The sequence below is a fragment of the Mustela erminea genome, chromosome 3 (assembly GCF_009829155.1).
Source record: "Mustela erminea isolate mMusErm1 chromosome 3, mMusErm1.Pri, whole genome shotgun sequence".
Lineage (NCBI taxonomy): Eukaryota > Metazoa > Chordata > Mammalia > Carnivora > Mustelidae > Mustela > Mustela erminea.
In genome coordinates, this window is record NC_045616.1 from 136,206,136 (window position 1) to 136,228,488 (window position 22,353).

At 37.1% G+C, this 22,353-nt stretch overlaps 1 protein-coding gene across 4 annotated transcripts in view; it reads left to right on the top strand.

Annotated features, from left to right (window-relative positions):
* The window catches only part of LMBRD2 (LMBR1 domain containing 2), a 47,374-nt gene that overhangs the window by 15,771 nt on the left and 9,250 nt on the right, over nt 1-22,353 (top strand). For all 4 annotated transcript variants that reach the window (XM_032337597.1, XM_032337598.1, XM_032337600.1 and 1 more), the window contains exons 6-16: nt 1,136-1,346; nt 3,406-3,480; nt 4,496-4,609; nt 9,161-9,344; nt 12,394-12,575; nt 13,118-13,251; nt 14,783-14,888; nt 15,561-15,658; nt 19,064-19,167; nt 20,580-20,626; nt 21,817-21,922. In XM_032337597.1, the coding sequence (XP_032193488.1) occupies nt 1,136-1,346; nt 3,406-3,480; nt 4,496-4,609; nt 9,161-9,344; nt 12,394-12,575; nt 13,118-13,251; nt 14,783-14,888; nt 15,561-15,658; nt 19,064-19,167; nt 20,580-20,626; nt 21,817-21,922 (1,361 nt within the window). The remainder of the gene's footprint in view (nt 1-1,135; nt 1,347-3,405; nt 3,481-4,495; nt 4,610-9,160; nt 9,345-12,393; nt 12,576-13,117; nt 13,252-14,782; nt 14,889-15,560; nt 15,659-19,063; nt 19,168-20,579; nt 20,627-21,816; nt 21,923-22,353) is intronic.

The following is a 22,353-nucleotide window of genomic DNA, read 5'->3' on the forward strand; positions in this document are numbered from 1 at the left end:
ATAGATTCCCCAAAAAGAAAATCTAAGTAATCTCTATTACTAAGAAGAAAAAATGGAATAATATATTTAAATATAGCTATTGGATGAAGAACTAATGCTTTGTCTAATAGCTCTGTGTTAACCCTTATGAATTTTTTAAAGTTTTTATTTAAATTCCAGTTAGTTAACATACAGTGTTCAGGTGTATGGTGTATGTAATATATAGGTTCAGGTGTATGATTTTGTATATGACAAAATAACTAGTTTTCTTTTTCATTGGAACTTATGAGTATTTTTTTTTTTAAGATTTATTGATTTATTTTAGAGAGCGAGCGAGCAAGTGCGCACAGAAACTTGAGAGGGAGGTGGGCAGAGGGAGAGGGAAAGACAGAATCTCAAACTGACTTCAGACAGAATCTCAAGCTGACTCCATGCTGAGCCAGAGCCCCATGTGGAGCCCAATCTCACAACCCTGAGATCATGACCTGAGCAGAAACCAAAGTCAGACGCTAACTGCCTAAGCCACCTAAGTGCCTCAGAACTTGAGAATATTTTTTTCTTTTGTTCTGACTGTATTTTGAGGGCATATTTCTCTCTGACCTTAGATTCAGACATAATAATAAAATTGAAATCTATATTATGCTTGTGATCTATATAATACATATGAAGAGGTCTCAGAAATTAGGAATAGAGCAGAAGTGATAATTCTCACTATTGCATTCCTGAGGTTTGTGTAGGTGTGCCTCAAAGTAAGTTAAAAAATTTTTAGGCTTTAAAATTTTTTCAGCCTTCTGTTGTTTAGTGGTGAATAAGATAGCCTCTAATGAAAAAAAGTATCTTTTCTTTGAACAAAATACATATATTTTTTGCCAGGAATTATCCTACATTCTAATTTTAACTATAATGGAAGCAGAGTTTCCTGTGTTAAAGTCTATTTCTGCAGTCACGCTCTTACTTCCCCTTAAAACACACAGATTATCTTTTGGCTGTTGCTAAAAGAGTAGCTGAGGCTTGGAAGATACAATTTTTTTCATATCAAATCCTACCCATCCTTTAGGGCCGTTTTCTCAAAAAGTCATTTAATGCTGGTTAGTCTTATGTTACATTTTGTTGGAAAAATTTATCTGTCACACTATCTGCGTATGTTTCCTCTTAGGAACCAGCTTCAGACAATTGGGATAGCTGCTGCAAATACGTGGGGCCTGTTCCTTCTCGTGTTGTTGCTAGGGTATGGTTTGGTAGAAATTCCTCGGTCTTACTGGAATGGAGCAAAAAGAGGTTATCTACTTATGAAAACGTATTTTAAGGCTGCCAAACTGATGACAGAGAAAGCAGATGCAGAAGAGAATTTAGAAGATGTCATGGAGGTATGCAAGTTTAAACCTTACGGCCAGTCATGGTTGGTTGGTTGCTGCTGCTGTTAGCACATTGGTGGGCTTTACCCTGTGGTCATGTGTGGTCCATCAGAATTTCCAGACGATTAGCATGACTTCCTCTTGGCTGTTCAGCTTCATGAGATGTCCCCTCCATCTTCCAACCACCAAAGATTCGGTGCGAATCTGTTCAACAGTGCAACATTATGATTGTCATCTAGGGAACTTTGACTAGCTCCCCTCTTTCACACTTAAAGGTACATGAAGAAAATAAGCAATATTTCAAATACTTTGTACACTTCATAGAAGTTAGGAACTTTTAAAGGAACCTTAAATTTATAACAGGTATAGTAAATATCAATAGTTAACTATTTCAGTACTTAATTTTATATAATATAGCTTAAGAATTTTAAGGAAAAATACAGTATTTTTGTGTACAGTGTATAACCAGACTATATGGTTCCTATTCAGAGTTGTGCTAACAAGTCAACAAAACTTCAAGGCAATTTCATACTAGAAAACTGTAATGCAGTGATGATTCAAGCGTTTTTTAAAAACCTAGGTCTTCTCCTGTCATTCCCACATTTAGGCCTCGCTCACTGACCTCCGGTAAACTGTTACTAAGGCCATCTGGAGCACTTTGCTTTTCTTCGGCCTGATCAGGTGCTGCTCAGGCGCTCACCCTCCTTTCCCCCGGTCACACTGTACTTGTTTCAGTTCCTTGAAACTCCCTGTGCACTTCTGCTTGGAGCCTTAGACAGGCTGTTTGGATTATTCTTGCTCCCTCTTTTGGTTGGCTGACCTTACTCCTCCTGCTTTGTATCTCAGTTAAGTCATCAGTTTATCAGAAGGCCTCCGCTGCTAGATTACACAGCGCTTTCCATACCGTTTCTTTATGAATAATGTCTGTTTTCCTCATTAAGCTAAGCTCCCAACAGGAGCAATGTCTACTGGTACAGATTATTCATAAGGTCTACGTATTTTAAATTTTGATGGGTATTGCTAATTTACCTTTCAAAGAGGCTATATAATTTTGCCAGAAAGCTGTTCTTATTTTTAAAATTTGTGGTTGTTTTTAGTGAGCTTGACTAGCTTTCCAGACATTTATTGACCAATAGTATTTCTTATGTGTCTTCCTAATTTTCGCTTTCCATATATTAAGGGAGGTGATTTTTTTTGTTATATGTGTATTTTTTTTCATAATTTTGTCTATATGCCAGATGGGTTCCCTACCTCCAGTTTTGTATCCCATAGGGCCATTCTCTCCTCTACAATCAGAATGTTCTTTTTAATACCCTGGTCAGTTCTCTTGCCTCCCAGCCCTTGAACATGCCATTTCTTTTGTCTAAAACAGTGATGCTCACTTTTTGTAAAAAAATTCATTACTATTATAGAATATTGTTCTTCTTTGGGAACTACTGGTTCTAAAGATTCCCCTCCCGACCCCTCCTTTATACCTTTATAGCTTTCATACTCACTGAATTGCTTACTACCACACCACCAGCCGACAGTCGTTAAAGACCTGTAACATCATGTCTTCCTACCGCACCCTCCCGCATGGATTGTGGTGACTGCTGGCATCTAGCGTGTTCTTAATAAACAAGTGTGGAACAAATAAGTCGTTGGAAAGGAGGAGGTGGTTTGTGACATTTGTTGCCTGTTGCTTCCTCTGGTTTCTTCAGTGTGTTTTAGTTAATGAGATATTTGAACTTCCTAAGCAAGGTGGAGGGGCACAGCATCACAGTTTTTCTGGTCCTTCATGACTTTTTTATAACGTTTACTCATCTTTGTGTGCCAAGTAAGCAAATGATAAGGGAATAAATCTTAGAAAGTAGTAAAAACCTCAGGGTATAGGTATTGCTATTCTAGAACTATGTATTTTTACTTATGTTCTTAAGAACTTTTATTCAGTGAATGGAGCTTCATGTATATGCTGAGTAGTCTGGGTTAGAATTAAACTTGTGAGAACATATATAGTACCTAGAATAGTCTCATTTGAAATGTATGATGTATAGAAATGAAAATATTTTTACTCCTCTTACTGTTTTTATAGGAGGTTCGCAAAGTGAATGAAAGCATCAAGTATAATCACCCATTGAGAAAATGTGTGGATACAATACTTAAAAAGGTAATTAAACATATCCTCATAAACCAGTAGTAATTTGCACTTAGAATTTGTTCCAGTTGTTATTACAAGTTTGACATTTAATTACTGGCAATATTTTTCATTGAAATGTAGATGTAGAGGTTATGGTAAATGATGTGTAGTAATTGCTGTGACTCAGCAATGGAGATGGACCTTTACAGTTTCTAAGTGTCATTGAATGTGGTCACTACAGGCATATCTCCTTAATAAACTAGGGCCTCAATGTTCTCTTTCACTCACTTCCTTTGTGTCATTTTATGACATATGAGGTACTTTGTAAACTGAATGACCCTATGAGATATTTAACACAGATATTTAACAGGAAGCAATGCAATTAAGGCTCTGCTGCATTGGGGTTGAATTAGGGCAATTTATATACTTCCAAAATGATTATTCCAAAAATGGGCTGCTCATTAAATCTATTGTATTATTACTAGCTAGTGTTCCCTTCAGCTAAGATAATGGTCATGAGAATAAGTTCTCTCATCATTTCTCTTACATTGCTATCTTTTGAGATCAATTCAGGGAGATTAAGTAACTTGCCCAAGTTCAGGTAAGTAATGAATGACTGATAGGGCAGATGACTCCAAATCATATATGTGTTTGTTTTTCTGTACCACACCTTTAAAAATTCAGCATCTTGGATTTGTTGTGATTTGTCTTCATTTTAGGTAGGAAAATAATTGATCAGGTGCCTACATAGCCTAATCCTTTCAAATACTAGTTGCTTCATGTAGGTTAGCTCCCTTACCCTACCATAGCAAGTATATCTGATCATAAAGGTTAATATTAATAGGGGTAAGAAGATACTCAATACACCGGAAATATTTTGAAGGAAATGTCAGCAACTAAAAATCCAGCTGTTTAGAGATGCCGGTAAGGGAGGAATATGTTTTTGAGTAAATTAGTTATGCCCAGGACTGGAAGATTTTATAGTAAAAATAAAATTTTAAGTTTTTTTGCAAATGAAATTTAAAAATCTGCTTGTCCCTTTTAGTGCCCTACAGAGTATCAGGAAAAAATGGGTAGGAACATGGATGATTATGAAGATTTTGATGAAAAGCATAATACCTACCCAAGTGAAAAGAGTCTGGTAAAACTACATAAGCAGGTAACTTTATTATTAATAGCTTTTTTGCTTGCTAAGATCTTAGTTTTTTTTTTTTTTTTTAATTAATTTTTTATTTTTTATAAACATATATTTTTATCCCCAGGGGTACAGGTCTGTGAATCACCAGGTTTACACACTTCACAGCACTCACCAAAGCACATACCCTCCCCAATGTCCATAATCCCACCCCCTTCTCCCAAACCCCCTCCCCCCAGCAACCCTCAGTTTGTTTTGTGAGATTAAGAGTCACTTATGGTTTGTCTCCCTCCCAATCCCATCTTGTTTCATTGATTCTTCTCCTACCCACTTAAGCCCCCATGTTGCATCACCACTTCCTCATATCAGGGAGATCATATGATAGTTGTCTTTCTCTGCTTGACTTATTTCGCTAAGCATGATACGCTCTAGTTCCATCCATGTTGTCGCAAATGGCAAGATTTCATTTCTTTTGATGGCTGCATAGTATTCCATTGTGTATATATACCACATCTTCTTGATCCATTCATCTGTTGATGGACATTTAGGTTCTTTCCATAGTTTGGCTATTGTGGACATTGCTGCTATAAACATTCGAGTGCATGTGCCCCTTCGGATCACTATGTTTGTATCCTTAGGGTAAATACCCAATAGTGCAATTGCTGGGTCATAGGGCAGTTCTATTTTCAACATTTTGAGGAACCTCCATGCTGTTTTCCAGAGTGGCTGCACCAGCTTGCATTCCCACCAACAGTGTAGGAGGGTTCCCCTTTCTCTGCATCCTCGCCAGCATCTGTCATTTCCTGACTTGTTTATTTTAGCCATTCTGACTGGTGTGAGGTGATATCTCATTGTGGTTTTGATTTGTATTTCCCTGATGCCGAGTGATATGGAGCACTTTTTCATGTGTCTGTTGGCCATCTGGATGTCTTCTTTGCAGAAATGTCTGTTCATGTCCTCTTCCCATTTCTTGATTGGATTATTTGTTCTTTGGGTGTTGAGTTTGCTAAGTTCTTTATAGATTCTGGACACTAGTCCTTTATCTGATATGTCGTTTGCAAATATCTTCTCCCATTCTGTCAGATGTCTTTTGATTTTGTTAACTGTTTCCTTTGCTGTGCAAAAGCTTTTGATCTTGATGAAATCCCAATAGTTCATTTTTGCCCTTGCTTCCCTTGCCTTTTGCGTTGTTCCTAGGAAGATGTTGCTGCGGCAGAGGTCAAAGAGGTTGCTGCCTGTGTTCTCCTCAAGGATTTTGATGGATTCCTTTCTCACATTGAGGTCCTTCATCCATTTTGAGTCTATTTTTGTGTGTGGTGTAAGGAAATGGTCCAATTTCATTTTTCTGCATGTGGCTGTCCAATTTTCCCAGCACCATTTATTGAAGAGGCTGTCTTTTTTCCATTGGACATTCTTTCCTGCTTTGTCAAAGATTAGTTGACCATAGAGTTGAGGGTCTATTTCTGGGCTCTCTATTCTGTTCCATTGATATGTGTCTGTTTTTGTGCCAGTACCATGCTGTCTTGATGATGACAGCTTTGTAATAGAGCTTGAAGTCCGGAATTGTGATGCCACCAACGTTGGCTTTCTTTTTCAATATCCCTTTGGCTATTCGAGGTCTTTTCTGGTTCCATATAAATTTTAGCATTATTTGTTCCATTTCTTTGAAAAAGATGGATGGTACTTTGATAGGAATTGCATTAAATGTGTAGATTGCTTTAGGTAGCATAGACATTTTCACAATATTTATTCTTCCAATCCAGGAGCATGGAACATTTTTCCATTTCTTTGTGTCTTCCTCAATTTCTTTCATGAGTACTTTATAGTTTTCTGAGTATAGATTCTGTGTCTCTTTGGTTAGGTTTATTCCTAGGTATCTTATGGTTTTGGGTGCAATTGTAAATGGGATTGACTCCTTAATTTCTCTTTCTTCTGTCTTGCTGTTGGTGTAGAGGAATGCAACTGATTTCTGTGCATTGATTTTATATCCTGACACTTTACTGAATTCCTGTATAAGTTCTAGCAGTTTTGGAGTGGAGTCTTTTGGATTTTCCAAATATAGTATCATATCATCTGCGAAGAGTGATAATTTGACTTCTTCTTTGCCGATTTGGATGCCTTTAATTTCCTTTTGTTGTCTGATTGCTGAAGCTAGGACCTCTAGTACTATGTTGAATAGCAGTGGTGATAATGGACATCCCTGCCGTGTTCCTGACCTTAGCGGAAAAGCTTTCAGTTTTTCTCCATTGAGAATGATATTTGCGGTGGGTTTTTCATAGATGGCTTTGATGATATTGAGGTATGTGCCCTCTATCCCTACACTTTGAAGAGTTTTGATCAGGAAGGGATGCTGTACTTTGTCAAATGCTTTTTCAGCATCTATTGAGAGTATCATATGGTTCTTCTTCTTTCTTTTATTGATGTGTTGTATCACATTGACTGATTTGCGGATGTTGAACCAACCTTGCAGCCCTGGAATAAATCCCACTTGGTCGTGGTGAATAATCTTTTTAATGTACTGTTGAATCCTATTGGCTAGTATTTTGTTGAGTATTTTCGCATCTGTGTTCATCAAGGATATCGGTCTATAGCTCTCTTTTTTGATGGGATCCTTGTCTGGTTTTGGGATCAAGGTGATGCTGGCCTCATAAAATGAGTTTGGAAGTTTTCCTTCCATTTCTATTTTTTGGAACAGTTTCAGGAGAATAGGAATTAGTTCTTCTTTAAATGTTTGGTAGAATTCCCCCGGGAAGCCGTCTGGCCCTGGGCTTTTGTTTGTTTGGAGATTTTTAATGACTGTTTCAATCTCCTTACTGGTTATGGGTCTGTTCAGGCTTTCTATTTCTTCCTGGTTCAGTTGTGGTAGTTTATATGTTTCTAGGAATGCATCCATTTCTTCCAGATTGTCAAATTTATTGGCGTAGAGTTGCTCATAGTATGTTCTTATAATAGTTTGTATTTCTTTGGTGTTAGTTGTGATCTCTCCTCTTTCATTCATGATTTTATTTATTTGGGTCCTTTCTCTTTTCTTTTTGATAAGTCGGGCCAGGGGTTTATCAATTTTATTAATTCTTTCAAAGAACCAGCTCCTAGTTTCGTTGATTTGTTCTATTGTTTTTTTGGTTTCTATTTCATTGATTTCTGCTCTGATCTTTATGATTTCTCTTCTCCTGCTGGGCTTAGGGTTTCTTTCTTGTTCTTTCTCCAGCTCCTTTAGGTGTAGGGTTAGGTTGTGTACCTGAGACCTTTCTTGTTTCTTGAGAAAGGCTTGTACCGCTATATATTTTCCTCTCAGGACTGCCTTTGTTGTGTCCCACAGATTTTGAACCGTTGTATTTTCATTATCATTTGTTTCCATGATTTTTTTCAATTCTTCTTTAATTTCCCGGTTGACCCATTCATTCTTTAGAAGGATGCTGTTTAGTCTCCATGTATTTGGGTTCTTTCCAAACTTCCTTTTGTGGTTGAGTTCTAGCTTTAGAGCATTGTGCTCTGAAAATATGCAGGGAATGATCCCAATCTTTTGATACCGGTTGAGTCCTGATTTAGGACCGAGGATGTGATCTATTCTGGAGAATGTTCCATGTGCACTAGAGAAGAATGTGTATTCTGTTGCTTTGGGATGAAATATTCTGAATATATCTGTGATGTCCATCTGGTCCAGTGTGTCATTTAAGGCCTTTATTTCCTTGCTGATCTTTTGCTTGGATGATCTGTCCATTTCAGTGAGGGGAGTGTTAAACTCCCCTACTATTATTGTATTATTGTTGATGTGTTTCTTTGATTTTGTTATTAATTGGTTTATATAGTTGGCTGCTCCCACGTTGGGGGCATAGATATTTAAAATTGTTAAATCTTCTTGTTGGACAGACCCTTTGAGTATGATATATTGTCCTTCCGCATCTCTTATTATAGTCTTTGGCTTAAAATCTAATTGATCTGATATAAGGATTGCCACTCCTGCTTTCTTCTGATGTCCATTAGCATGGTAAATTCTTTTCCACCCCCTCACTTTAAATCTGGAGGTGTCTTCGGGCTTAAAATGAGTTTCTTGGAGGCAACATATAGATGGGTTTTGTTTTTTTATCCATTCTGATACCCTGTGTCTTTTGACAGGGACATTTAGCCCATTAACATTCAGGGTAACTATTGAGAGATATGAATTTAGTGCCATTGTATTGCCTGTAAGGTGACTGTTACTGTATATGGTCTCTGTTCCTTTCTGATCTACCACTTGTAGGCTCTATAAGATCTTAGTTTTGTAATTACTGCCCACAAAAAGGGAATTTGGAATAAATGTATATTTGAAACTTTCTTTGATTCTGTGCTTTGATCCTGTGTTTTAACTGTGTATTTCTCAACAGGGGTACTCTTGGTATTTGGGGAGGGAGAATTATTCACTGGGCAGAATTGTTACATATATCCTAGAATATTAACATTCTTGGCCCAACCCAGCAAATGCCACTAACACGTTGCCATTGTTGCGATAACCAGCATCTTCCTGAAACACTGTTGGATCAGAACACTGACCGATATATCCTGCCCCCTTCCCCCCGCCTCCGTTCTCTTTTATAGGTGATTTATTCAGTTCAGAGGCACCGTCGAACTCAAGTACAGTGGCGGATTCTTTTAGAGCAAGCGTTTTATCTAGAAGATGTAGCAAAAAATGAAACTAGTGCTACTCATCAGTTTGTTCACACCTTCCAGTCACCAGAGCCAGAAAATAAATTTACCCAGTATTTTTATAATCCTACAGTTGGTATGTAATTTGACATAAATTTCAAAATTTAATGGTAATTTTTTCTAAAGGAAAAAAGTATATATTTTCACCAGTGCAGAGTTAAATTGTATTTGTATTATTTGACATATATCATGTGGTAATATTATATATCTGATAAACATCCCCCTCTAAAATTATTGGTTATATTAACAGATAATCTGTCAGTTTGCACTCTTACTTCAAAGTTAATCAAAATCCTATGCAAAAATATATGCATACATCAGGAATATTATGTATTCATAATATATACTTAAAATAGAATTTTAAGCAATTTTTTGTCCCAAGCTTGGGTCCCTTCTTCAGTCTTTATATACTACTAAACTATTCCCCTAAGAAGTCCTCTTTATTTGCATCTGTTGGTCTATTTACATGACCTACACCAAGTAGACATAATTATTTCATTTTCTTAATGATTATTTATGACACTCTTCAAACATTATCAGATTTAATATGATTAATGAAAACATACCAAAGTCTCTTAGTATTAGAACTTCCATTTACCTTATTTATCTAAATAACAATTATGTTCACCTGATTCTCTTTCTCATGTTTGGTTTTGAGTACAAAGACATAATGGCCATAACATATCTTGGAAGGATATGTTCAGCAAGGATCTTTTCTAATTGGATAAAAGAAATACTTGTTTTCATTCATTTAACAAATATTTGAGAACATATATGCTATCTGTTGTTGGGCGCTTGGTATATATCAGTGTAAAGACAACTTCCTCTTTATGGAGTGAGAAAAACAGGCAATGTAATCATAAAGGTGTGAAGAAGGTGCTGAGTAGGTAGTTGGCTGTAGAAATGGGAGTTCAGGGGAGAAGTCTGGTCTACAAGTATAAGTCAGGGTGTCATCAGTGTATCAGTGAGCCTTGGGTCAGAATAAAATCAACAACGAAGTGATTGGGAGAGAGAAGACAAACTCTGAAGACCAAGCTGAGGCACAACATAAGGTAGACTTCAGCTCCATGAAGAGGAACCAGAAAAAGGCTAAATGGGAAGTGGCCAGTGAAGTAGGAGGAAAAGCGGGATGGTGGGGTGTCTTGCGGCAAGGGGTATGTAAAGTACCTTTCCAGATGTGGATGGGTCTACTGTCATGCCCATGAAGCCTTGACCGCTAGATTTCAGAGAAGTGATGTAGGTGGAGGGAATAAGAAAGCCCAGTTGGAGTTTAAAGAGCCATTAGAAGCTGGGAGAATAGAAAACTCTCAAAATGTTTTGCTTACAAAAGGGAGTAGAGAAAAGAGGTGGTAGCTGAAGGAGGATGGCAGGGTCAAGATCAATTATAGCATATAATTTGGGAATGATACCTTAGAGGAAATGTAATGAGAGAAGAGAATGGCTGGGATGATGTCCATGAGGAGGAGAGATGAAATGGAAAATAGTGAACAGCGCAGAGAATGCCCTTCGATTAGGAAGTAAGGCACAAATGTACCTGAGCAGGTAAAAAGAGGTAGTGGTGGGGACTTGGGGAGGCTCCCTTCTGCCAGCTTCTCAGTGAAATGCTGAGAATGAGTGTAGGTGAAGAAATTTTGGAGATTTGAAGAAAGAAGAAAAGGTCCAAAATAGTTGCTAAGGAGAGAAGGTGTGGGAGAGGATTGGTGAATTGTAGTAAGCTAGTCGGCCAGTGCTCAGGGTCCACCTGAAGCTGGGGATTAAATATTTAGAGTGAAAACAGTCCACAAAGGTATGTGTCTTCTGCAGGATGCAGCTCCCAGAGCAGCCAGAGGTTGGATCTAACCAGGGTGTGGTTTCACCTAGCAAGGGCAGAGAAGAAGAGAGGGCAAAGAAATTGGAATGTTGGAGAGTAATTAGCTTCAAAGATTGTAGAATCGGAGCCGGTAAAGAAAGCAATAGGATACCAGGTGTTAAAGCGGCAATGCAAAAGGTGGAGAATGAATAGAGTATTAGTTCAGGTAAGGTCAGTCAGTGGAATTGGAATATTAGGTGAAGATATTGCCTGGAAACAGGGCCACTGTAATGAGATTAAAAGGGCAGGAGTTATTGGCGGTAAGAGGTTTAGGGATGGCCGTGGGAATGAACTGTGAAGGTACAGTGGAGGATGAGATCACAGGAGGACAGGAGGGCAAGGATGTGAAAGAAGACCCCAGGGTACTGAAAAAAAGGATCACCAGTGTGGACCTTGAACTCACCAGGAACTGTGCGGAGAGTAGGGTTGAAAGATTTATTAGAGTATGAGCCAAGAGCTCCACACCTCCGTGAATGAACCGAAAATACAGCTTTTCAATTTCAATTTTTTTTCTTGTCTTATTTTTTACCTAAAGTCAGACTGAACTGAAAGTTGCCAGAATAGTAAAAAGAATTCTTGTATATCCTTCACCCACATTCTCCATATGTTAACGGTTTACCATATTCATTTGCTTTTATATATTTTTCCTTAATCTTTTCAGAGTTGAATCCACATATGATGACTTTTTGCTCCTAAATGTTTCAGCATCTATGTTCTAAAATAAGAGACATTTCCCTCTATAACCAACTACAATGACCAAATCAGGAAATGAACTTTGATAACAGCTGTTATCTATAGACCTTAATCAGATTTTGCAAGTGGTCCCAAAATATTCTTTGTTGAAAATCCCAGATCATGCATTGCATTCAGGTGTCATGTCCCCTTAATTTCCTTTCATCTGGACCAAAGTCTCAGTGCCTCTTTCTGTTTTATGACATTGGTATTTTTGGAGACTCTAGGCCTGTGTTTTATGGGGTGCCCCGGAATGTGAGTGTGATACTTCCTCCGGTTGGATGCAAGTTTTGCATTTTTGGTGGGAAAACTGCTGCAGTTATACCGTGTTCTTCTCAGTGTTCCATGGCCAGAGGCACGTGATGTCAGTTTGTCGCATTCCTGGGGATTATTGGGTGACGAGGAGATCTGCCTGGTTCCTACCCTGTGAACTTAGTATTTTCCTCTTTGCAGTTATGTATCTTGTACGGAATATTTTGAAACAGGATGAATACTGTGTTCCTCTTTATAGTTTTCCTAATCATCTTTTTCTTTTCTCTTCTAGAATGGTACTGGGAATGTCTCTTGCGACCATGGTTTTATAGGATACTTGCCGTGGTTTTGTCCATCTTCTCTGTGATTGTTGTGTGGTCAGAATGCACATTCTTTAGCACGACACCTGTCTTATCCCTCTTTGCAGTCTTCATACAGCTGGCGGAAAAAACTTACAACTATATTTATATCGAGGTCAGTTGATTTTATATCTGTCATAAATGTGTGTCAGTTCATAGTATAGTTTTTAACTATTGTCTTTTTCTTTATATATTATAGTAATGAGGAAAGCAGCGAAGTTCCCCGCAGTGTTACTATTCAGACTTTCAAAAATAAGCTTCATCCATTTACCCAGACTATGAAAACTTACAACTGTGTTTGAGGAGAGATGATAGGGTACAAAATAGTGCAAAATTCTTTTCTAAGAATACTTTGATCCTGTTTATGCCAGTGAAGCTACCTAACTTAGAGTCTTCATGGGGAGAATGGCCGAGGGAGTGGGAGAACGGGCGCACTTCAGGAGGTAGATCTGAAACTCATGAACAGGATGTTGAATGGGTTGAGATGCAGATTTTTTTTTTTCATAAATTCATTTTCTTATGTGGTTAAGAAAAACTGTTACTGTGTTTAAATTTTAGACTGTCAGTAAATGTTAGCTGGAAATAAAGGATAATGCTTGGGGACATACAAAAGTGCTCGAGTCCATTCGTCTTAAACTGGTTTTGCTTGTTTTTCAGATTGCTTGCTTCCTTTCCATCTTCTTTCTCAGCATCTGTGTTTATTCTACTGTGTTCAGGATTCGTGTATTTAACTATTATTACTTGGCCTCACATCACCAGACTGATGCTTACAGCCTTCTTTTCAGTGGCATGTAAGTGGGATGGTATTTGGATACACGGGACTGACTCCGTTGCACGCATTCTTTGGATCTCTCATTTATTTCTTGTCCTTTACGGGTGTTCCACTGACACCTGTGTTTATGTGAGCTTGTTGATTAGGTTTAAGCATTGGTTAGATGTCTGGTTACTAGCTAAATCCTGCTTGAAGTTTAAGGTTACTTACAGGCTTACTAGGTTAGGGAGGAAAGGAAAGACAGCCTGGATTTGCAGATGAGAGATTCAATAAATCGATTAGTAAATACTAGGACCATCTGAGAGTTTAGAGGTGAAGTGAGACCTAGAGAGTTCCGAGATCCCATGGCAACAAACTGCATCATGAAGGGCTTACGAAAATAAACAAGAATAGTCTTTGCTAAGAGATTTAGCAAGAGAGTAGAGTGACAGCTCTAGCTTGGGCTATTGTTTGTCCCTATTGTTTAATCAGTCATAACAGTATTTATAAAGGGTGGACCTTGGGAAGTTCACAGAGGAATCCATGTCTGAAGCATCTTGAAGGTTTTTTTCTTTTACATTTTCCTCCAAATAATTATAGAGTCATAGGAAGTTGCAAGTATAGTACAAAGAGTCTTATTAACCTTCACCCAGCTTCCCCAAATGGAGTCATTTTATATAACCATTGTACAATATCAAAAGCAGGGATTTTACACCGAGAGGTTACTGTTAATTAGATTATACACCTTATTTAGTTCTCACCATTTAAAAAAATATTTTATTTATTTATTTGACAGAGAGAGATCACAAGTAGGCAGAGAGGCAGGCAGAGAGAGAGAGGAGGAAGCAGGCTCCCGCCAAGCAGAGAGCGTGGTGTGGGACTCAATCCCAGGACCCTGAGGTCATGACCTGAGCCAAAAGCAGAGGCTTAACCCACTGAGTCACCCAGACGCCCAGTTCTCACCATTTTTATCCTTCATCTGTGTGTGTGTGTGTGTACTTGTGTAGATTCATGTACCCACCACCACAGTCTAGATACAGAATTGTTCAATCACACAAAATAACTCCTCATACTGCCTCTTTGTATTCACATCCTCCATTTTCCTCTCCCCCCCACTCTCCAAGTCTAGTACTGTGAGGCTGGACAAAACTGAGCTCTAGCAGTTCTTTGTACCTGAACTTGTCAGAGTGGTGTACTTTGATACAACTTCAGGTCTTTTGTGTAGTGAGTATAGTTCCCCTTGAGGATATTGCTGTCCTTGTCATACTGAGACAGATTACACAGATGAAAGACTTGGAAGAAGTGCATTCAGAAATTCCGAGGCTAAAGCAGTGGTAAACACCACCGAAGGAGGCAGTCTCAAGCCGGAACTTTGCCATGTAGGTGTTGATGTTTTAGGGAGATGCAATTAATAGGATTTTCAGAATATCTCTCACGTAAGGACAGTTCACGTTAAGAATTCAAGATAAATACAATACAGAAGGATGAAAACAATAGTTATATTTCAATATAATAAAATGAATTTTGCTACCATATTTTTAATATACTCTGTTTATCAACGCTTACTACAGGTTATTTTGCCGCCTGACCCCTCCTTTGTGTCTTAATTTCTTGGGTTTGACTCATATGGACTCATCCATCTCTCACCAGAATACACAGCCAACTGCTTATACATCTGTAAGTACGGTCAGAACACAGTTTTTTTTAGAGTCGTTGTCTCTATGAGATGTATTATTGTGGAATTTTTTTTAAATCCCAACAGAGAGGTTCTGTAGTGTGATTAGGATCTTTTTTTTTTTTTTTAAATATCACACTTTCTTTTAAAAGTTGTATATGTAATAGTAATGACACGATAAAAATTACTTTGCTCTCTTTTATTATAAAAAATAGTTTTTTGGTTCACATAGGTTGTACAGCCGAGCAGTATCAGTAGACCTCATTATTAGCTTTTATATTTATCATCTTCAGTACCCGATAATTTTCAGTAATATTCACAAAATATTAATTAGGTAAAAACCTTAATACATAAGCAAATTCAGATGTAATTGACGTATAACATTGTATTAGTTTAAGGTGTGCAGCAGAATGATTTGATATACGTATCTATCTTGAAATGATTGCCACGGTATCTTTAGTTGACATCCATTACCTCATATACTTCCAAGTTTTTTTTTTCTTGTGATGAGAGCTTAAAAATCAGTCCAGTTAGTGCTTTATTTCTACTTTGTGAGAAGTCCAAATTTGTTAATATGGTTGCCTATGAGTGAATTTTCTAATGGTGGAAAGGAATAAAAAATAAAGAACTATATGACTTTAACTTCTTCTTCTTCTTTTTTTTTTTCTCTTTAGATTATGGGTTCCATGAAAGTTTTATCCTTTATTGCAGATGGATTCTACATATATTATCCCATGTTGGTGGTAATTCTCTGCATTGCTACTTACTTTAGGTAAGAAGCTTAACATCACTTTTTTTTTTTCTCTTACTCTTGTCCAATCTGGATATCCTTTCTCCTTAAAACTTTTAAAAATATTTACTGGTTAGGTTTTGGCTGTTGTTTGTTTTATTGTGGCTTTGGGGGTACTAGATGTAGTTTAAAGGATTTGTTTAAGTGATGAAGTCAGGCTCTCCTTCTGAAGGTATTTTTAAGAGAAGTATAGTCATTATTTTACAAGTATTTAGGCTACAAAGTGGTAGGATTGATTACAGAATGTTAACTCTAAGTCCTGGCCTTCAACACTGACAGGCAGTGTAGCTTATAAAATACCCCCATGCCCATCTTTTATCCAGTAATATAAATGAGCCTTAGGGCTTTCCCCGTAGTCATTGCCGGGTTTCTAGGGGCCTCAGACCTTCACCAGCACCAAACATCAGATGGGGAGCAATTGTAATTAGGCCGTACATACAAGGCTGAAAAGGACACAGGCTACTATTTTTTATAGGATTAGAAAAAAGTGATTGACTGTTGGCTAGGGTCTGACTCAAAAGCAGGTAAAGACAGATGTGCTTAGTTTCTAACACCCTGTCTTCCTTCCTTGCACATGTCAGGGGCCCTTATCCTGTGCTGGGTGTGCCCTCTTCACTGACTGCTTCAGTGCTCCGTAACACACCAGAAAGACCACTCAAAAAAATATTTATTTATTTATGTATTTGAGAGAGAGAGAGAGTGTGCAAGCATCTGCGAGTAGGGGAGGGGCAGAGGGAGAGGAGAGAGAGAATCCCAAGCAGACTCGACATTGAATGTGGAGCCTGAGGCAGGGCTGGATCCCATGACCCATGAGATCACAACCTGAACTGAAAGAAACCAAGAGTCAGACACTTCACCAGCTGAGCCATCCAGGTGCCCCTAAAAATTAATTTGTTGATGTTAGTCAGTATGTTTTTCTGATGAAAATGTTTCATCAAAGTGATTTTCATCACTTTTCATTTATATCTTCTAATACTGTTATATAGTTATTACAGATAATATATGTATACTCAATAAGAAGCTCTTGAGTAAACAGACAAGTATTATTTGAAATAAATTCTTTATTGAATGTTTTTTTCTGATTATAAAATAATAAGATAATTTACCTTCTTGTGAGTAAAATAAAAGATTACATTTAAAAATAAAACTGTTAATATGAACTGATGATAGTACATCTAACTTTCAAGTTTTTTTCTGAAGATAGAAAAGACAACAGGTTTGTGAAAATGTGTCATCATTGTGAAAATGATGTAGTAAAGGAAGAGACCGTATTTCACATGTCCAAAACTTAGTTTATTTTTAAAGTTTACAAAACTAGTAATGAAACATTAGGTGCTTGTGATGTGTGATTTAGGACTTCACATGTTAGTAGTTATGTTTGCAAGATTAGCATCTCTGCTTACATTAGTAGATTATTATATGGATCAAGGAATAGATGGGTGGGATTGTGCTTTATCAACTATAAAATCTTAAATATAAAGATTTATTACGTCTAAAAGGAAAATTATTAATCCATTAAAGGTTTTGTTTTAGAGTTAAATGGGATAAATTTTGAGGGCCAGTTTGTCTTTCAGGAAAAGAAAGGCCAGATTCTTTAATTTTCAAATTATGTCCCAAAATAGATACTCTATCTAATAGAGACATATGAAGCAATTGCCTTAGTGACACTTTAATGGTAACTTGCTTCATAGGTTTCTTTTCTTCATAGGTTTCATTTTCTTTTGAAATGCCACCATAATTAGACAATTCCCATGTTTTGTTTTGTTTTTAAGATTTATTTATTCATTTTTTGAGAGAGAGAGAAAGAGGGAGCGCTTGCACACACTCACGGGGGTGGGGAGGGGCTGAGAGAGAGGAGGGAGAGAATCATGAGCAGACCCCCTACTGAGCACAGAGCCCAGCGAGGGGCTCGATCCCACCACCCTACGGTTGTGACCTGAGCTGAAATCAAGAGTCAGTTGGATTCTTAACCAACTGAGCCACCCAGGCACCCTACTAATTCCATGTTACTAACAACGCAGCCATTCCCAGAGTTAATATCCAGATTTAACTGCCTGGAGAGTATAAGGCTGTTTTCTGATACTTTAGAAAAAGTTAAGACCATCGCACAGTCAAGGATCCAGTTTGGGGTTTCTCACCCTGGGGTATCATATTCCCACAAGGATGAAAATAGTAAGGGAATTTTTAAAGTCACTGAATTGGCATGACCATCTACCCAAACCCCAGTGTTGCTCAGTGGTAAATGGTATATTAAAGCATGGAGATACATTATGATTTTTTTCCACATCGTCAGATTTACACAGTCAAATTTTTTACATATTGGTCATGTAAAATGGAAGACCTTCACTTTCTTGTAGCTGCTGTACTGTTTTCTTTCCTCCCAGCGTGCGCCCACCCCAAGCTCCACCCGCCCCAACAACCACACACATTCGTTCCCCGCTTTCTCTTTCGTCCTCTCTCCCCCTCTTGCTCCACGTATATGTTCAGGCTTATACCGTTAGGAGTACATCAGTGAAAACATCTGAAAACTAAGGCAATAAAAAGAGCTTGGTCTTTGTTTTGTCTTGGATTTAAATCCCAGCTTTAAAACTTACTAAACGATCATTAGCAAGTAATTAACCCCTGAGCGTCTGTTTCCTTATCTGTAAAGTGATTATTTCTTAGGATTACAGTAAGAATAAAATAAGAGAGTATCTGTAAATTGGCTGATGTATATAGTAGGACCTTAACAAATACGAGTACTGCCCGTCCAGCCATTGCTTCTTTCCTTGCACGTCATATTTTCAGAGTATTCTTGTCCTATACAACAGTGAGGTTTAAAGTAAATACCAAATAATGTAAAATAATAAGATAAGATATAGTGATTATAAAATAATAAGATATAGTGATAAATTCTGAATGTGTAATTAAAGTTATTTAAATGGAATTGACTAGCTCTCAGGTTATTAAAAAAAATTGAACATGAAAATCAACTTGCATAATTGATATTTTCTAAACCAGATTATTTTACACTTGGGAATACTGGTTGTCTGTGTATTTTCAGCATTAAAATTGTTTGAATATAAGAGAAGAATCCGTTGCATTTGTATTATAGCCATTGTTTTGTATTGTGTAATAATTTTCTGAAGGTATACTAATGGCCCAAATCAATTTATTTTTGGAAGAAATCTGGGTATGGTGCACACCATGTCAGGGAAGTACCTGCTATATAAAGTTAGAAAGAGAAGTAAGTCCTTCTTGAAGAAAGACAAGAATAACTATGTAACTTGCTATGATAACTAATAATAAAATATAGGCTTCTTTGGGGTGACAGTACTAAAGAATGGTTTATCTAAACATTTACAATGAGAAATAATGCATATCTTTTAAAAAATCTACTTTTATTAGTTTGGGAACCCGTTGTTTGAATCTACTTGGTTTCCAGCAGTTCATGGGAGATAATGATATGACATCAGACTTGGTTGATGAAGGAAAAGAATTAATCAGACGAGGTAAGATTTGTCTTTTAAAATTAATGAAAGGAAAGCACTAAGACTCAAAATACAACATTAGTGTTTGTATAATTTGTAATTTTTAATCTCTCTTAAGAAATTAATGTTTTGGGGGGCATTTGGGCGGCTCAGTTGGTTAAGCATCTGCCTTTGGCTCAGGTCATGATCCCAGGGTTCTGGGATCGAGCCCCATATCAGGCTTCCTGTTCAATGGAGAGCCTGCTTCTCTCTCTCCCTCAGTTGCTCCCCCTGCTTGGATGCATGCTCTCTCTCTGTCAAATAAATAAAAATATTAAAAGAAAGAGAAATTAATGTTTTTTAGCTAAAAATCTATGTACAATCTTCATAGCAAAAATAATTTGAAAACAAATGGGGGTTTCAGCCTTCTTTAAGAAATACTGCAGCAGAAATTTAGTCTATCCTTAACTAAATAATGCTCTTGGATGGCATTGGAGTCATTTTGGTGTTTTTGTGGAAAGAGCTTTGCCGGGCTCAGTACAACTATCAAATTCATGAGTTGAAAGAATTATCGATTTGATACTGCACAAGAAATCATTCAGGCCAAGGCTGGGTTTGAGAATGCGATGAACATTAACATCCTGTTAGAATACATGGCCCTCCACTAGAATCTAATCCTGATTGTATCAAAATCCCTGAATGTGTCAAAATTCCTGGTGTTTGAGTGATGGCAGGGAAAAAAGAAAACAAAACTCAAGTGTGGGGACATTGGTTCCTAGACATTCCCCTACGTAGGTCTGGAGCTTTTGTGTGATCATTAGTTAAATATAAGCCAAAATATGTTGTAGCTTCAATAGAAGCTGTTGTATCCTTCAAATTCTCTCCTAGAAAGGTGCGGTCTAGTTGATATAATGGTTCTACTGCCTTTAACATTAATTAGATCTCATCTGAAGTATCATATTCAGTCCTGGGTAAGATTTCAAGAGTAGAACTTATAAGTTAGAAAGTATTTAGAGAAGGACAGCCAGAACTATGCAGTCGTAGAATGTATCTTATGCAAAAACAAAAACAAAAACAAACCCCCCCAAAAAACAAAACTGAGTTTGTAGCCTGAAGAGAATAAGGGAAAGGACTTTTATGCAGAAAGAAGTATCAACTTCATTTTGAAGGTAAGGCGAAGAAAAATAAGTTATCCAGAATTTGAGATCACCATGAGGAATAACTTTTCCTCACTAAAATTGTTAGACAAGGCCTAAAGATCATCTCCAACAAAAATATGGGAGGTATTCTCTGTGGATTAGTTCACCTCTAAGGTCCTTTCCAACAATAACCTATTACTTTTGACTTTGTAGTAATTTAAAGGAAATTGGTCATAGCCTATATCTTTACTGCAGTTACTCCATAATTAATTAAACCATGTTATACCAAATTTGAGATCACTTTTCTGTCTCTAGAGAAGAGAAAAAGGCAAAGGCAAGAAGAAGGTGAAAATCGAAGAAGAGTAAGTATAGTACTTGTTAATTTGCTGTAACCTAAAGACTAATGTGAAGTAATTATAAGAATTTTACTCATTTAGAATTGGCTAAAGACCAAAGAACAGTGGGAACAGTGTTGACCTGTTCTAAAAAGTCATTAGTATTAAATTACTTTGTGTCCAACATCTAGCAGTTTCTTGCCTAAGGTCAGTGCTGTGTGAATACTTAATAAGAGAATTAATAAATTCATGCAATCTTGCTATTAAAGTCATTTTGATTGCTTTGAAATTGTTACGCTTTTTTGGTCATATGACATTAATTGTATTCCTCTTCAATTTTTCTTCAGTCCTTTCCTCCTAGAGAGTGAAAAGGCAGAAAATTAGAAAAATTTAGTCAACAGTTACTACAAATTTTCAACACTGGGATATATCTATACTGGAGAAATGAAGACTCAGAGAAGGAGACATGATAGTTGTCTTCATATATGTTAGTGTAAAAAGGAGCTTTGTTCTTTATTTCAGAAGACATAATTAGAACCAGAGAGTGGAAGTTACTGGAGATAGATTTTACCTCTCGGTGAAAATTTCTATCTTTCTCAGTTTATCAGAACTGTGATGGGCTGCTTGCAATAGAAACTTCCATGTCATCTAATAAGAGAGCCAATGGCATGGCTATTTTAGAATGAAACCCTGCATGGCAGGAGAGGTTGAACAAGGTGCCCTCTAAGATTCCTTTCAGTTCTAAGAATTGACTGAGTAGCATCCCACTTCATATGGTTTGATTATACCTATCTAACCATGTTTTTACACAACTTTAATTTTTGCTTTTGAAAGTGATTTTTCAAGTCTCTGATACTTGTAGCTTATTTATATGGGAGAGAATTTTGTTATCTCATAAATTATTAATTCGCATAACTTTTATGTGGTCAAGGTACGCCAGTTGTAGCTGTCATGTTGTTTTGACATTTTAAACAGAAGATCTAAAGAGGTGAATTATAGCTAGCAAACATGTCTATAAATTTTCATTTGGAAAAAAGTTCGGAGACAAAAATTATTTTTGAAAATTTTCACAGTACTATGCTAATCATATTGATTATCTGGTGAATTTCTAAATTTCTGGTAACTAAATTCTCTAACTCTATGGTCTGTTGGCACTGATGAATTACTTTCTGCCTGTGAGTTCCTCTGTTACATATTTATTTGCATTTCTGTCTTAGGAGTGGAAAGAACGTTATGGACACAGTAGAGAAGATTCTACCAGAAACAGAAATGTTCATGTTGACCCGAAAGAGTCAAGCCTCTCAGATCTTAGTACCACCCGATGTAAGTCATTTCTTTTCTAGTTCCCTTAGAAGTTGTTTTCCTAATACTTGCTTGCATAGAGACTGAGAAGGCATCCATGCAGAGCTGTAGAGGTGGTTCTGCATTGTCTTTCCTTTTACATCCCTCAGTGTATAGAAGGAAAGGGAAACTCAAGTATGCGTTTCTGATAAGATATGGAGAATTGGGACAATGCATGAATAGTTGTAATCTTACGACCCTAAATAATACCAGTACTTATCCCAGGCATGTTGTGGGCAGGTGTTGATTTCTACAATTTATCTAGTTGTTGTTCTTTACTTTTCTGGTAGTAGATGTAGGTAATTCAGTCATTTTTTAAGCATTTTCTGACTGACCCTTATGTTGGATACTTTCCCAGGTATAAGGGATATAGCGAAGATAAATTTCCTGTCCTTGGGATGCCAATTAATTTT